Source organism: Mya arenaria, chromosome 5, assembly GCF_026914265.1.
Source record: "Mya arenaria isolate MELC-2E11 chromosome 5, ASM2691426v1".
Lineage (NCBI taxonomy): Eukaryota > Metazoa > Mollusca > Bivalvia > Myida > Myidae > Mya > Mya arenaria.
This window is the reverse complement of record NC_069126.1, coordinates 48532238-48547444: the sequence shown is the minus strand read 5'-3', so window position 1 is coordinate 48547444 and position 15207 is coordinate 48532238. Positions and strand designations below refer to the sequence as shown.

The 15207-nt window shown below is 35.2% G+C and overlaps 1 protein-coding gene across 1 annotated transcript in view; it reads left to right on the top strand.

Annotated features, from left to right (window-relative positions):
- The window catches only part of LOC128236279 (uncharacterized), a 42063-nt gene that overhangs the window by 12259 nt on the left and 14597 nt on the right, over window positions 1-15207 (top strand). The window contains exons 3-9 of the mRNA XM_052951161.1: window positions 3987-4150; window positions 9040-9171; window positions 9424-9555; window positions 10703-10831; window positions 11385-11513; window positions 12361-12489; window positions 13239-13367. Coding sequence (XP_052807121.1) covers window positions 3987-4150; window positions 9040-9171; window positions 9424-9555; window positions 10703-10831; window positions 11385-11513; window positions 12361-12489; window positions 13239-13367 — 944 coding nt within the window. The remainder of the gene's footprint in view (window positions 1-3986; window positions 4151-9039; window positions 9172-9423; window positions 9556-10702; window positions 10832-11384; window positions 11514-12360; window positions 12490-13238; window positions 13368-15207) is intronic.

The following is a 15207-nucleotide window of genomic DNA, read 5'->3' as shown; positions in this document are numbered from 1 at the left end:
CTTACAACAAGCTCTAAATTTGTTTAAAGTTAAAAAACAGTTACAGTAGACAGTAGAATTTCTCTCTAAGGCAAAATCACATCTTTAACTTCTGAGAACTGCTCCTCTGGGTTGTTTGAGACAGTTTGACAAATGCTAGCTGTTTTCTGCCATCTAACAGATCCGAATATACAACCCTTATACAAAAAAAGAAATCTTACTTAATACAAGTAAAACAACTTCTATATAATATTATCAATAATGAATTAGTAACAATATCTTGTAGACTAGAGTAATGCATTCCATGAGTTGCCATTACAAATCACAATCCAATCTTACTATAAGAACATCACTTGTACATCCGTCTGTACCAAACATTGTAGAAGTATTTCTAGCTGGAACATAAATATGGTCTTTTCTTAAAATCAAAACTTCATAATATATTTCTTAAATGAAGCATTCTCACCTTTACAATATGCCAAATTATTCAGAACTTTTGGTATCTAATAAACTGGAGGTACCGACAGATTGTTGTCTTTTCACCCAATAAACAGAAAAAGCATCAACTGCCTCTGTAAACGGAGTCCAAAACAATGAATTCTCTTGACAAATTATGAGTGTAATCATTAATTAAGGGACAGTATTGTTCAAAATCAATACATACACTTGTATAACAAACATAATTTTTAAGTGATAAACCTTTAACTACTTACTAAATAATGCATTTATGGAAACTATTATAATGGAGAACAAGTGTGTAACCGTATATTTAATAGCTTTAAACGCAAAAATATTAAATGATTGGAGAATGCTTAAAGATTTACTGTGGTCTATTATCATCTCATAGAGTAGAAATACCATGTGTTATGCTCATTTCTTTTCAAATTAAACTCGGTATCCTTCATAAGAAACATTGTTTTCGACATTTAAACATCGTTTTTGGTATATCAAATCAATTGTATTAATTTTGGTAATTTGGAGTAAGAGTGCATCTTTAGCAAATCTGTCTTCATAATGCGGCTTATACAATGTATTGAAATAATTACAAAAACCTGACAAGTCCCATAATCATCATAATCAACATTTATACTTATCTAATCGATCAACGAATTTTGTGTTCTATGTATCAATACACCTTTCAATAAAACGCCTTTAGTCTCACATTGAAAATATAGCATACGCATTGACATTATGTGGAATGAAAGGTACTTCATAAGCACACTGTTTCTGAATCAAATCATGAATTGCTAAAGAAGCAAACTCATTATTTCGTAATGTTGATTGATTGTTTTTCATGATAACACTTAGTGGTTTGATAATGATAGATAAGACGTATACATTTTCTATAAAGACAAAATTTCATTATCAGCCTTTAAATTATCTTTCCAGAATGTTGTAAAATATCAACCGAGTTTTCAAAATATTCAGAAAAAAATAATAATCTGCAATTCAGTCTATTTAAAACAATTTCCTTTTGATAATAACCAGTACTTATCATAATCACTATCCGCCATTGGCTGGAACGAACAGCTGCGTCCGTGGAGACGCGGTTGCTGCCACCGGTCTGGTAACTCCTCGGCCACGCCCGATGCCCATGAAGTTGGTGGTTCCTTGCAGGTCTGCGGCACATCCACTAGCGAAGTACCCCTCTGAGCCGCATTTGAAATAGATGACTGTTCCACCCTGCACAAAACGTCCTTCTGCCAGAGAAACGCCGCCGAGACCTCCCCGAAAACTTCGAAAAGAAGAAGGCTCTTTCCTAGCCGTCTCCGCCACCCAGATTCCACAGTCTTTTTCAGTTGGTCAAAATTCTTGTCGAAATACCACTGCAATTGTTTAACCAAAGAACTGATCAAATTTATATCTTCGCTTTTAGACATTTCAAAATAACCTCGAGTGACGAAAACAAAATCGTTTTCCCCATATACCCACAAAAACACGAGGAAATCATGTTACTAGTGTCCCGTCAAACTAATCCACCTAAGTACTGAAGTACTACGAGTACTTGAACCAATCTCCTGAAATTAATAAAGTTTATATTTTTCAAAACGTGAATAATTGTATGTAGGAAAACGTATGTGAAACATTGTTTTTGGCCTTTTGCAGTTTATACAATAAAAATGGTAAGTAACCTTAAAAAAGGCATATCTATTAAAAATTACAGGGGTGGTGTACATGATGTGGGGAAAAATCCCTTTGTATACTTGTTCCGTGTTTGCGTTCCAATAGCGGAACGGTAATAATTTTAGTGGGCGGAGCGTAACCGTTCATTAAGTAGCATGCGGATGCATTACACCACTATTCACTTATAAACAACCCACCGTTATTGATAACAAATGGAAATCCTGCTTTTCAAACATTTCCTTGAAGCTGAATGTACGAACATTTGCTTGCGTACAAATCAAATTACAGACAAAAACAAATGCTTTCAGTTTTATCATCTATCAAACATATTTTATAAACTGTTCCACTCTCCGGAAAGTTTATAAAAAAATAACTGATAATATTTGAGAGTTGAGATACTATTTGTTTACCCCACTTTGCCTCGCGCAGGGTGTTCTGCAGAAACTCAGTAAACCTCGTCTCCGCTAAACACCCTAAACTCGTGTTGGGATGAACCTATCTTACACTCCCAGCCATGGAAGATACTTATAATTTTACAATCAACAATATCCTCTATATGATTTACAGTTCCTCCTTTTTATTGTGCACCTTGGTAATTTCATTGCCTTTATAACTAAAATGTCTTTCATCTAGATCATTCAATATATATTCATTACAATGATAACATTTTCGTATAGACACATTTTTATTATCTTGGTAAGATCTTATGAAGAAATGTTGCGTGAAATTTTCAATACATTACATTTGGTTTGATGTATACATATTTAGTGATAAAAGTTTTCACGCGCCAGTTCATGAAAATTTAACAACAAACAAGCTAATACTATTTGTTATAAGGATGATTATCCTTAATTTAAAACCATTAAATATGTTATTTCCAAAATTTACAACTAGTTAAACGACATTTTCTTAACTGTTGCCACATCTGTTAAAAGAAGTGAAAATAAGTTAACGCATTCAAATATGATACAAGACTTTATACAAGACTTTACAGAGTGGATATTATGTCGGTACAGTAAAGTGTATTTTCACTTCAATATAAAATACAGTACCAGTCATACGCCGAGTATGAGTTTTATCGCGCTATTAGTAGTTTTCTTACATGATTGATAATAAATAAGGTTAAGCATATTTTTAAGTATAATAAAAATTGAGCACCTGTAGCATTTGTTAAAGGAAGTTATCTTCAGTTTTTTGTTCGCTTTTGTTTTCGAAGGATTTTATATTATAGATTCTCAGCAAGGCTTTTGTACATATCTAGACGGACATAGTCCCCGCGTAGTTTTGATATATCCGATTTTACGAGTAAATTTACCAATACAGTCGTTAGGCCAAGAAAACGTACCCAGGTGTCTCTCAGGTACTTTTAAAAGGAAACATAGTATGTTTTGTTATTTCAAAAGTTGTTCTTATGCGAAAAACTAAGCCACTTATGCAATATGCATATTTGAGAATAACGCATATTAATGTTTTGAGCAAACAATTCGTTCGTTTTCATTATATCACTGCAGTACAGAAATTTATTCATGCGATTGGTCGCAAAATAAATAAATTTAATTGACACATTTCTCATCAAGATTATCCTTATTTGCCTCAAACATAGGAAAAACAATTTATAATATCGAATAAAGCAATGAAACGGACTGATAAAGTGAATTGATGCGGACGTATCTGACCAGAAAACAAATCATATATATCCTTGTACCATGTTTGGCTTTTGTCTATGCATTAAACATTCAAATTGGCTTAACCATTCCTTAAGTAGCATGCTGATACATTTGACCTCTATTTACATATACCGTACGCAAGTTATTGAACGTTGCCATTGACAACATGGTTTAAAACAGTTACGTCACCTATTCGATGTGTCTATTGCTCTGCAGGCGGCGAAGCCCAAAGAAGACTAGTTTAGAGAGATGTAACCCGGGAGATAGTCACACGGTGCGCTGCGAGTGTGGGCTGGAAATCAGTGTGAAGTGTGAGTGGGGCTCGGCCATCAGTTCCACCTCTGGCACACCTGTGCTCCCTGCTTGTTCACCAAATAAAGGTACGCCTCTCGCCACATTCTAAAGATCATAACTTTCTTTTATAATATAATAGGTAAGGATCCGTAGTCTTGTGTAAAGATGCTTGACTGTCAACCAAGTCTGAAAAGGGTCGAATCTCTACCTAAACACTTATAATTGACCTTTTCCGGAGAGACATTTAACAAGGCTGCTCTGTGTGAGTGGTTAAGGAATCGGTGCTAGCTTATCAGAGCATCACTTTTTTACGACACCACGGCTTGTATTAAAAACATTGTACATGTTAGATGCTTAGTAAGGAAAATGGCTGACGTTATGAAGGGACTCTGTTTTTTATGATCTATCGTATATGCCCATATGCATTTTGTGTATCGTGCAATAACACGTAACCTTTTTTGGCTGCTTTTGAACGTCTCATCATTTTCAACATCATCATCGTTAGACGATGATAATGATGATGGTCATGATGATGATGGTTGTGGTGATGGCCGTGTTGGTGATGATGATGATGATGATGATGATGATGATGATGATGATGATGATGATGATTAGGAGGAGGAGGAGGAGGAGGACGACGACGACGACAATGATGATGATGATGATGATGATGATGATGATGATGACCAAATGCACCAGATTTTGTTGAATAAATGCAATCTGATAAAGTTAAATGAAATAAAGACCTAGCCATGTATATTCATAACGCTTATAAATAAAGAAATGTGTTATATTACAAATGATAAGATTATGTTATGTATATAACCATCAATGCGCACTGTCAAGCCGCTGTCGCCTACTTTCAAACAAAAATTGTATATAAGTATATTGATATATATTAATCAATATTTGGTTGGTAATATGTTAAATGGTTCTTCTCTTATATTTGATATTGTGACTTTTGTTGCGATTTGTTTATCCACTTGTGATTGTATTAGTTTAATATATCATGTATATTCATGGACAGGATTTTAATAAGTATCGTGATTAAACTTAACTATCAAACACATATTGTACAAACTATTGAATGAATTCGCTATGCCTTTTGTTTTACCAAAGGTTATTTTAATTTTGCTAAACTTGTTAGATTTAACAAATCTATTTTTTTTAAACGTAAGATTGATAGTACTTGAACTGCGGATTAGTGTTTCACGCTCACGTCCTAGGCAAAGGGATATCCAGACGGGTTCTGATTGAATCGTTTAGAAAGCTTCTGACGTTTACAACCATTCATTTAATCATTAACTGGTTGCATTTAGCGGCTCACGCCTCTGCGCTGGCTAGCAAAGAGACGTCCGCGCAAATACTCGCATAGTTATTCCTTTTATAAACAACAACTTTTACGTGTGCGTTCTTGTACATAGTACTGAAGGTCCTATATAAAAGAGATTAACCATGATATCAACCTACGTGATACTAGTATCTAAAAGCCATCATAGTATTTAACGAAGAATTACTGGACTGAGAGAATGTTCCTTAAACATAGACTTACACTTGTACCTATATTATAACTCATTTTATGAACAAATCTACGATAAAAACTAGTCAATGTTCCAAAAAAAATGGTTCAAGTTATGTAACAATTGCCAGATAAACCCGTTCGTTACTGGGTGTCCGAAATGGCAGCAAAATATTTTCTTTCATACGTCAAAAATGTGATATCAGTTATTTACCCAATTCATCCTTTGTAGACATAAGAATGAGCAAGTCGATGATTTGATTGTTATTGATCTGCCAAATAAGTAAAGCAAACACATTTTAAGCCACATAATGTCGGGCGTTGCCCCGTTTATCCTGCTGTCAGTTTGTAATTTCAAACTCATTTCATTAGCAACTTAGGACGGAACTGACTTGGAGATCATATCTCCTTAAATATATGTATGTTTAAACTTTTTTTCATTCTTTTTTTCATTTTTTTACGTCAGAATATATTCATGAGATTGTATTCACCATCGTAAAATTAGTGTAATGGAACTACTTTCTGTTGTTTTTTTTCGGTGTCAGGAGGATGCAAGTAAGTCTGCATTGTTTCAAGTCAGGTTTGTGATATCGATCTCTTAGATGGCGGCGAAACACGGAGTTTTTAAGAAATATTACACACCACTGAGGGCCATATGACATTATAAGGACCGGCCAGTCAGAAACCGAAGTTAGCCTCGGTCAATTTACCTTCGGGGGCTGACTTACCGGTCCTTATAATGCCATATGGCCCGAAGTGGTGAGTAAATATTTCTTATATTATACCGAACACTTTTCATTACAATTCCATATTTTTAAAGCGATTTAAATGTGTTTTATTGAACAAAGCTAATAATGGTTACTTGCGACAAGTTTTCGCCGTTGTGAACCACACTTACCAATTGTATGACGTCAGCGGTCCATATTACATTTTCGGCGAGGTCCGGACTGCCAAAAATATAATATAGACCGCTGACGTCATTAAACTGGATTTTCATCAAAATACAGTGATATACGGACCGATCGAGTTTATATATATAAATAGAAGGGACAGATTAATGTAAGGTATAACATTTCTTTATAGTTTCACTTGGTATGTACTGTTTATGATATATTAACCATAATATGACGCCTTTTCGTCTCCTCTGCTTAGACTTTTGTAGTAAAAGCATTAAATTCAACATACTTATCAATGCCACTTTCTTAAAACAATGTTGTATTTTGCTTGGGTTTTTGAAAAAGTATAAAAATAGTAACAACGAAAGGGCATCCTCATTTATGGGAAATAATATTTGATACTATTCACAAGCTGAAAATATAGCCGAAAACACCGTGTCTTAGCCGTCATCTTGGAGGTCTGGCTCCGAATACTCACTTAAACTGAAATAGACCTACTTTACTTGTATCCCACCCAGGAGTGTGTCGAAATTCGATTTTTAAAATATGTCAGTTTAACTTTTTTATAAATAAAGTTGCAAACAGTGCGTTGGCTTGTTCTAGTACCGACGATAACTCTTTCCGGAGTTGAAACTCGCCAATTAGACAAGGCAATTACACAACTGACGACGATGGCTCCGCATATAATCTCGACCCCATGTGCTAAGGAAGACAACAAAGGTGAACATAAACTATAATGTCTAGCGAAATTTATAAATACACAAGTAATAGTAATTGTCTGGTTATGTTTTACTAAACTATGCAATTGGTTTTAGCCTGACGAGGTTGCGGATTGCCAATTTAATTGTTTAGTAACGCACAAATTAACAATAACTACTAAGCGTTTGGCGCGAACGGCTCAATACCAAACTAAAGAACTGTCTCGAAGTCAGCGTTTCATCGATGTTGCAATTATTAATCAGATAAATCGAATTTCCCTATGAAACTCAACAGCATTCCTCTCAATTGGCCACTTGTTATCAATAATTGGTCATGCTCGTGGTGTATAATGGCATTGAAAACTTATATTCGTACGCAAAATGTGTTCAAGTTTCTTCTTTATTTCTTATAACATAATGTATAGATAGAGCTCATGTGTAAACAGTTGTAGCTAGAGAGAACTAAAATGCTTCCATAATCATTCCATGATATGCCAGGTATGTTAAATCCTCGGTATAGGGTTAACATGTGTTACAGTGTATGCCATCTTAAAATGTTCAAATCTTTGAAGTATTAGATCATATTCTTTTATTGTTATTTATTTCTTATATTTTCAATTTTAGTTTTTACACTGTCAAAACAAAATATTACGGAAGACATTGCAATGAGATTCCGATCGGGCGAGTATATCTGCAGCAAAAACAACACAAATACTGTGTTTTAAGCTTCATGATTTTTCTTTAGTCTCATGGTGTACTTGTAGGAAAATATGCGCATTGCAATGAACATCCACATAAAAATAAGCTACAAGAAATTACTTGATTTTAACCTGTTAGGAAAATAATGGTCGGAGAAAGAAATCAGAAAATGGTCTTTGTCAAATTCTTTACTTAACAAGTGCCCATTTTAAACTAAAGCTTGAGGAACGGAAGCCACAAAAATGCTCTTTTCCTAAATTGTTAAAGCTTAAAAAACCTGTTCAAATATTTGCATAAGCGACTATATATGTTAGTAAACGATCTATTGTAATAAGAAAATCGTGTAATCCAATTAAATGACTCAACTTATGCTATGATTTGATTTTGTTTGTTATTAGCGTGTGACGAATTTAAATTAAGCTTTCCAAATAATGGATTAAGTCCTTACATTGTGTGCTTATAAGATTGTGGCTAAATAACAAATATTTTAATAAAAAGTCCAAATACGAGGCGTAAAATGAGTACTTATGTATGGCCGGAGCATTTCTAATAGGCCAAATCCATTGAACGCTTCAAATAAGCTAATTTCATTGGTCATTTAAAGTGCAATAAACAGCCATCGTTGAGTGTACAGAGGGACGTAGAACAAAGTCAATACAATAGTGTGAACGTCAAACACTTATGAAGTGACAAAGGAAAAGGTCAAAATATTTGTAATTGTTTGATTAATACTGTTTATTTAGGAAATATGGGATAGTGTTGTCGAATTATCTATGGCAAGACAAACCCTTAAATAAAATAATGAATAGCTAACATAAGTCAACACTTTGGGCCATAATCGTAAAGCCTCTTAGTGAACAATTTTAAACTTAGTAAAACATGCTAAGGTAATTATAAGGAAAACTTGGCAAATGGATAAAACATGATAACAGTTTTTACTTAGAAGCTTCTCGTACATCCTCGGCACCCCAGGGTTCTAGGTTAAGATACGCAAGGGTACCGAGGATGCTTCTCGTTGTACTCTTTCCAGATCTCCATCAATAAAAACATAGCCAATTCCATTTACAATTTACCGTAGTAAAAACTGATTGACTATCAAAAATGATTTTCAGTTGAAAAAGAAGACTATGAAAATACTGTCTAAATATTTTTTCTTCTTTCAGAGACATCGGAAGCCTCAGAAAGACGAAAGAGCACCTCTTTGATATCGACAATCGAACGTTTGGAGACCGGAAATGCAGATCTGGAGTTCGTCATTGCTTCGTGCCGGGAACTCGGTCACGTGGAACACCAGGGTGAGCGGTTGAATAAACTGTATTCAAATGATTACATATATGATTTTACTTGCGTTGCCATTTAATTGCGACACAATTTTATGAATCTAGCCTAAGACGAGCCATAACGAGTGTTAGAAAATGGTGTAGAACAATGACAACATATGTAAAATTATGTTTAAGATATGACACATAAGTCGTCAAAGTTGGTGATTTTATTTTTTTATCTGCTAAAATATTAAGGCTCGATATCAAACTTTTGCTTTGATTCAGAATCGCTGGAGACCGTGCTGTCCCGCCAAGCGGCCATCAAGTGCCTTCTAGACATGATGCGGCAATACGCGGCCCATAAGGATCTTCAACTGGCTGCCTGTTCTTCAATCCTTGTACACGTCAAACACTCAGGTACGGCATTCCTTTTACTCACTGACAATTCATATTTAAGTGATCCTCATTTGGCTCAATTCGCTATGGTCTTGATGCGGTATGATTAGTGGTCAAAAACAATCTTCTTTTAGTCGAAAATTCTTTCGTTCTTGTCAACGGCCAGCATCCAGGTAAGAATCTCCCATCCCCAGATGCATAGTAGACATTTTGATCCGTCTTGATTGTAGGATGGATAGATCTTTCAAGTTTGTCCGCGCGAAATCCCCAAAATTGCTGGAAGTATTGTACTGAACTCCTCAAGAATGTACCAAAAGTACGTAACTTATTTGTGCATTAGCATCGGTATGTTCCGCACAAGTACTTCTAACACAGTTATGGCCTTTGATTGTAAACATTCAGATCATGATCAGTATGTCGGTGGGGAATCTCCAAAGCGGATCGAGGGATATTGAAACATCAAAAGAAACACAAGTACCAACCTTAGTTGTACATTAACATCGGGAATTTGCACTTAGTTGTGGCCCCTTGATTTCTTTACATAATGTTAATAAGTATATCCAAATTTCCAAACTTATGTATGGATTTTTATGAAACTTCACCACATGAATGATGAATGCAAAGCCAAGTTGTGCATAACATCGGCAAGTTCTGCTTGATTAATAATTTAGCGAATTATGACGCCTTTTATATTATACATATAGTGTTGGGTTTTTTTCCGAGAGAAATCTCAAAAACTACTAACGCCTCGGGTGACATTCTGCTCTCGGGTTCACAATATCAATGTTACACATGCTGCCATATGATATTTATATAATGTTCCTTAAGTGCAAAACTATCTTCATCCCCACTTTGAAATTCTGAAACACTGAATGATTTGTTTTATATTGTAAAGGTTGTTTTTAAAAAAAAAAATGTTTGGTGTTGTTTATGAGGTCATGAACCCCAAAAGATACATGGTTAAAAATGTATTACATATGCTAGTAAGGTTATGGTTACATTATTTTATAAAATAAACTTTTCACTTTTGTGACAAAAATCGAGAACATTCCTAACTCGAAAGGTATATGTCATTTGCTCAAGATACCGATGAAAAAAGAAAGAGAAAGAACATTGAAGGATTTATACATATCATACATACGAATTTTGCCCCCTCCTGTATTAACAGAAGCCAGCCTACACTACCTGTGTGTGAATGAAGGCATCGAGCGGCTGCACCACAACATGAAGACGTTCGGTGAAGACACAGACCTCCTAATTGTGGTCTTAGATATTTTTGGATACTACTCATTCCAAGGTAGGCGATACATTATGTCAAAGACCACAGCTATTTTAAATGAATGTTTAATATATATATATCTGCAATATATACTTTCACTTTTATTTACAATAAGCAACCATTTGCAATATTTAAGTTTAACGGTTAACTATCAAACTGCTATGCCTTTAAACATCCACCTTACATGGAATAGACATTTGATTTCAACAAATACTATGTTTTTTCAATTCTTCTAGACTTTTTCAAGTAGAAAATATTTCCTGCAGTATTTCATTCAGTCAAAATTGTGTTGAAATTGTGGCTCAAACATATACACTATTTTGAGTGTTGTTACATCCGGTCGACGAGAGGAAGATAACTGTCGTCTTTAGCCGAATTATTTTATTTTATAGTTTCACGGTACACAGCCGTACCAATCATGCTTTATTCCCCATGCACTTTCTTTCGCAAGAATCGTTTCGCTCTAGATATATATTGTTGGCTATCAAATTCACGGCTATGAGTATGACTGACCGAACCTTCAAAATGAGTATACTAAGTTCTAACACATATATTCTCCATTCCTGTACAGATGAGTGGCGTTGTATTCTGACGGAGAAGGTGCAACCTTCGGAGATACTGCGGACGATGGCGTGTCACGAGGGAGATCCGAACGTCGTCGAGAAGTGTTGTATCGTGCTGGAAAACCTCGCACTGTCGGGTATTACAACTTGTCATTTATTATGCTACTGTACAAGGGACATATAATATTCCATACCATTTCCAGTTTTTTCAATGAAGGGTAAATGCATCAGTCAAAGTGGTAATTAGATGGATCTATAGAAGGCGTCTTCAATCCTCTTTGGAGAAGAAAGTTTAATATCTGTGTCTTTTCCAAAAGGTAAACACTTTAAATATGTTGAACAATCGATGACAGCATATGCATTTAAGTAACTAACGTATATAGCATAACATATTGAACTTCCCCAGATTATCATGATAGAGCCCATGGTCGTCATGGCTGGAGGGTTCAGTAAGCTTGCTCTGTGGATGCTATTATGATACTTTACTTTCAACTGTGTGGTCAGTCTATATTCTAGGAAACTAGCTTATTATGTATTCAATCTCCTATTGAAAAAAAAAATATACTTAAGGGGAAGTTATCATGTTTTGATAAAGATAGTATGAATGTATCGATTAATTACCGTGACAAAACTCAAAGTGTTTCACGTTGTATGTTATGTGTTTTTGGCTAGTGGCCTGTAACTACTAAATAAGACTTGACTTGGAGGAGATTAAATGTTATTGGTAAAAATGTTCTGACGTTTTTAAAAAAAAGACACAAACTTAATGTAAATTGCTCGTAGGCATACCTGCTTTTGTAGTATAGCAAATGTGTATAATGTCGCTATTAAAAGCAGTTAATGTTTAAAATTTTGGCTACTGAGCTTGTTTTTGTAGTTTTTCACATTAACAATCATTTTAAACTGTTTTCACCGACCATACATTTTAAGGAAGCAAAAGCAAACTACACAACAAACAAGACATGAATTTATATTTTATGAAAGAGGACATTGCGCGGTCCATGATGTACGTTGGAGGTGTCCACAGTATCCTGTCCATGATGTCACGCTACGATAAACACGTCGACGTCCTCAAACACTGTTGCACAACGCTAGGAACGTTTGCATCTCACGGTAAGAAGTGAACAATTGGTTTACGTTTTCGTTCAAATATGTTGTACCTGCTTGTTTTCTTGGAACATTTATTTGATGCACACTTACTTCAATCTTGTTCGCAGTCATCTCCCTTATCACACAGGGAATATCTGTGTTACCCGTTATGAATGATAGCAGCGCTGCAGGTGTGCAGTCGCTCTCGTTAACAAACTGTTTTGTTTTGTATTCCTGCACTATAGGGAGCGCATACGCAGCAAGTGGAGAATGAATCGTTAACGTTAGCGACTGTATACCTCGACTTAACGCAGGGCATGTCCGAGCCAAATACTGTTTTTATGGAAATCAATTCAATTTTATCTCATCTCATAACTGTCTTGTTTTTGGTTCAATCCTTTGAATGTTGAACGTTTAATTAAAAAATATATATAATATTATATATTTGAAATTGAATAAATTTGTATTTAGTTGTATAATTTGATGTACGGTATGCACATCAAAGTGAAGTAACCGCTGTGTAAAGTCGAGTAGCTTTCTCTAACTAGTATACGGTTTCCTTCTCATAAATAATTTCAAGCCATGTCACATTAATTTGAGGCAATTTGATTTGTTTGCATATGCACTCTGTTTTTGTTTTAGATCTAGATCCAGTTCTGAAGAATTACAATACATTTTTAATTGATTTTCGCGTCTTATCCATTCAACTCTATCTATAGCAACATGAATATGTCTTTTGTACGTACAATTTGAAAATGCCTCCATTTCTCCAGACGACACCTGCCAGGCTGTGTCCGAAGCTGGAGCCACGAGCGCTGTGATGTTAGCAATGACTTCGTACATCACTTACCCGGAAATACAACAAAGCTGTTGTTGGGCACTTGCAAGTTTGTCAAGGGCGGGTAGGTAACATGATAAATCTGAATAAAAAAGAGTTGCTATTTTGTTGCTGGAACATTTCATTGTATTTTATCTGAAAATGAGAGTACAATGTATAATTAAATACTAATTACGATTGTAGAATATCATTAAAGATGTGTGTAACACAGTTTGGTTATGTTACTATGAATATTTTTTTGAGATTAAATGTAAGATATGTGATAAAAACATCTTGTGAGGGATACTTTACAGGCGCTGAAATATATGACCCGTATAAGGATAGTAGCAAAAACATAGCAAGTTATTGGAAGCTCCAAGCCAAGAGGCTTCGACTCCTCGTGTCTTTGAGAGGAAACAGACAGCGGTGCTTCCGCTTTGGTAAGGCAGTGCCTTGAATCCCCGTCTCGTGATAACAAGTGACTTCCTTCCCTAACATTGTCAAAGTGAATTGTCCATGTCAGCATATGCATACATAACATAAACTTGTACCATTTAGACTAAAATTTACCAACGTTTACTATTGGGGACTTAAAACAAGCCTGACTATTTAAGAGCCTATGTTTCGGGTTCTTGAAATGCTCCCCTCTGTAACGTCAAATTCCGTATCCTTTAGTTCAAGGCACTGTCTTACCCATCCCTGATCACATTCATTTCCAAAGTATGCGTATTATACACATGGTGTAACACTGTAGTCAATCGTTCAACATTGTATTTTGTTGACCTCCATCGGTCACGTGATGAAGTTGTTATATTATTTGGCACGCGTTTACTTTAATGTCTTCAAGGTGATGATGGTTCAGATTAGTATTATATTTTAAGTTTTGAGAGTACTGATTCCAGTGGTTGCGATTGTATAATCTAGATTAAACCCAAAAGTAAACTCGCCTTTCTGTGCCTGTTCCAAGGTCACCAACATTTATTGATAAGTTATTGTCAAGTCTGCGTAGTCTGAATCTGTTGTGAGCACGTTTCCTTGCTCTCGTTCAGTTTCTTTTCCCTCTAAACTTGAAGTCGCTTACATTTTGGCTTCTAGTATTGTCCCAGCAACTTGTACCATAAAAAGAAATACCGAAACCTGAGTAGCCGTTAAAATGTTGTCAATGATATGCAGTGTATGTATACCACGTGATAAATAACGTTTTAATTCTTACTATAAAGGCACTATTTTGCTTTAGATTAAGACTTAAAACAATGAAAACTTTTTGCTTACCATATTAAATGAAACATGGCGCAGCCTACACCACTTGCATAGCCCCGCTGTCGGTATTTTTCTTAAAATACTTTGAAAAACCGATTCACAAAACAGCCGCCTGATGGAGCACTGTCAAAACATTATTTTGGAAACAGGTTTGTCGAAATGTTTGAAGAAACTAATTACCTATTCAAACTCCGGTAAAGAAAACGCAGACGGGGCTCTTGAAGGGCATAGGCTACCATTTGTTTCCTTTAAAATGGTGAAGAAAAAGAAGTTATCTTTGTTTCGAAGCAAAATGTTGCCTTTCGACGTAGCTTTTATGACTTAATTTATCACGTGGTATGCGTACACAGGTAAGCACGTGTCGTATGCCCGTAAACATGATTTTTGGTCGGGCTTGTCCCTGTAGCCTTCATTAATATATGTATGCTTTGCATGACGCAAACATTTATCTGTTATAATGCAATACAAACTAGCCTATAAGGCTTTAAACGAGAAAAAAACATGAATACCATCAGATCGCATGTTTATCGAAACAAAATATCTTTAATACATGTTTATGTTACCACCTTAGAACAGTCAAACTCTTTTTTCTGCTTACCATCATATCTAGCTAGAAGCAAGCACCTAATGCTATATTACGGGACGAAAACTACCCTATCCCTTTC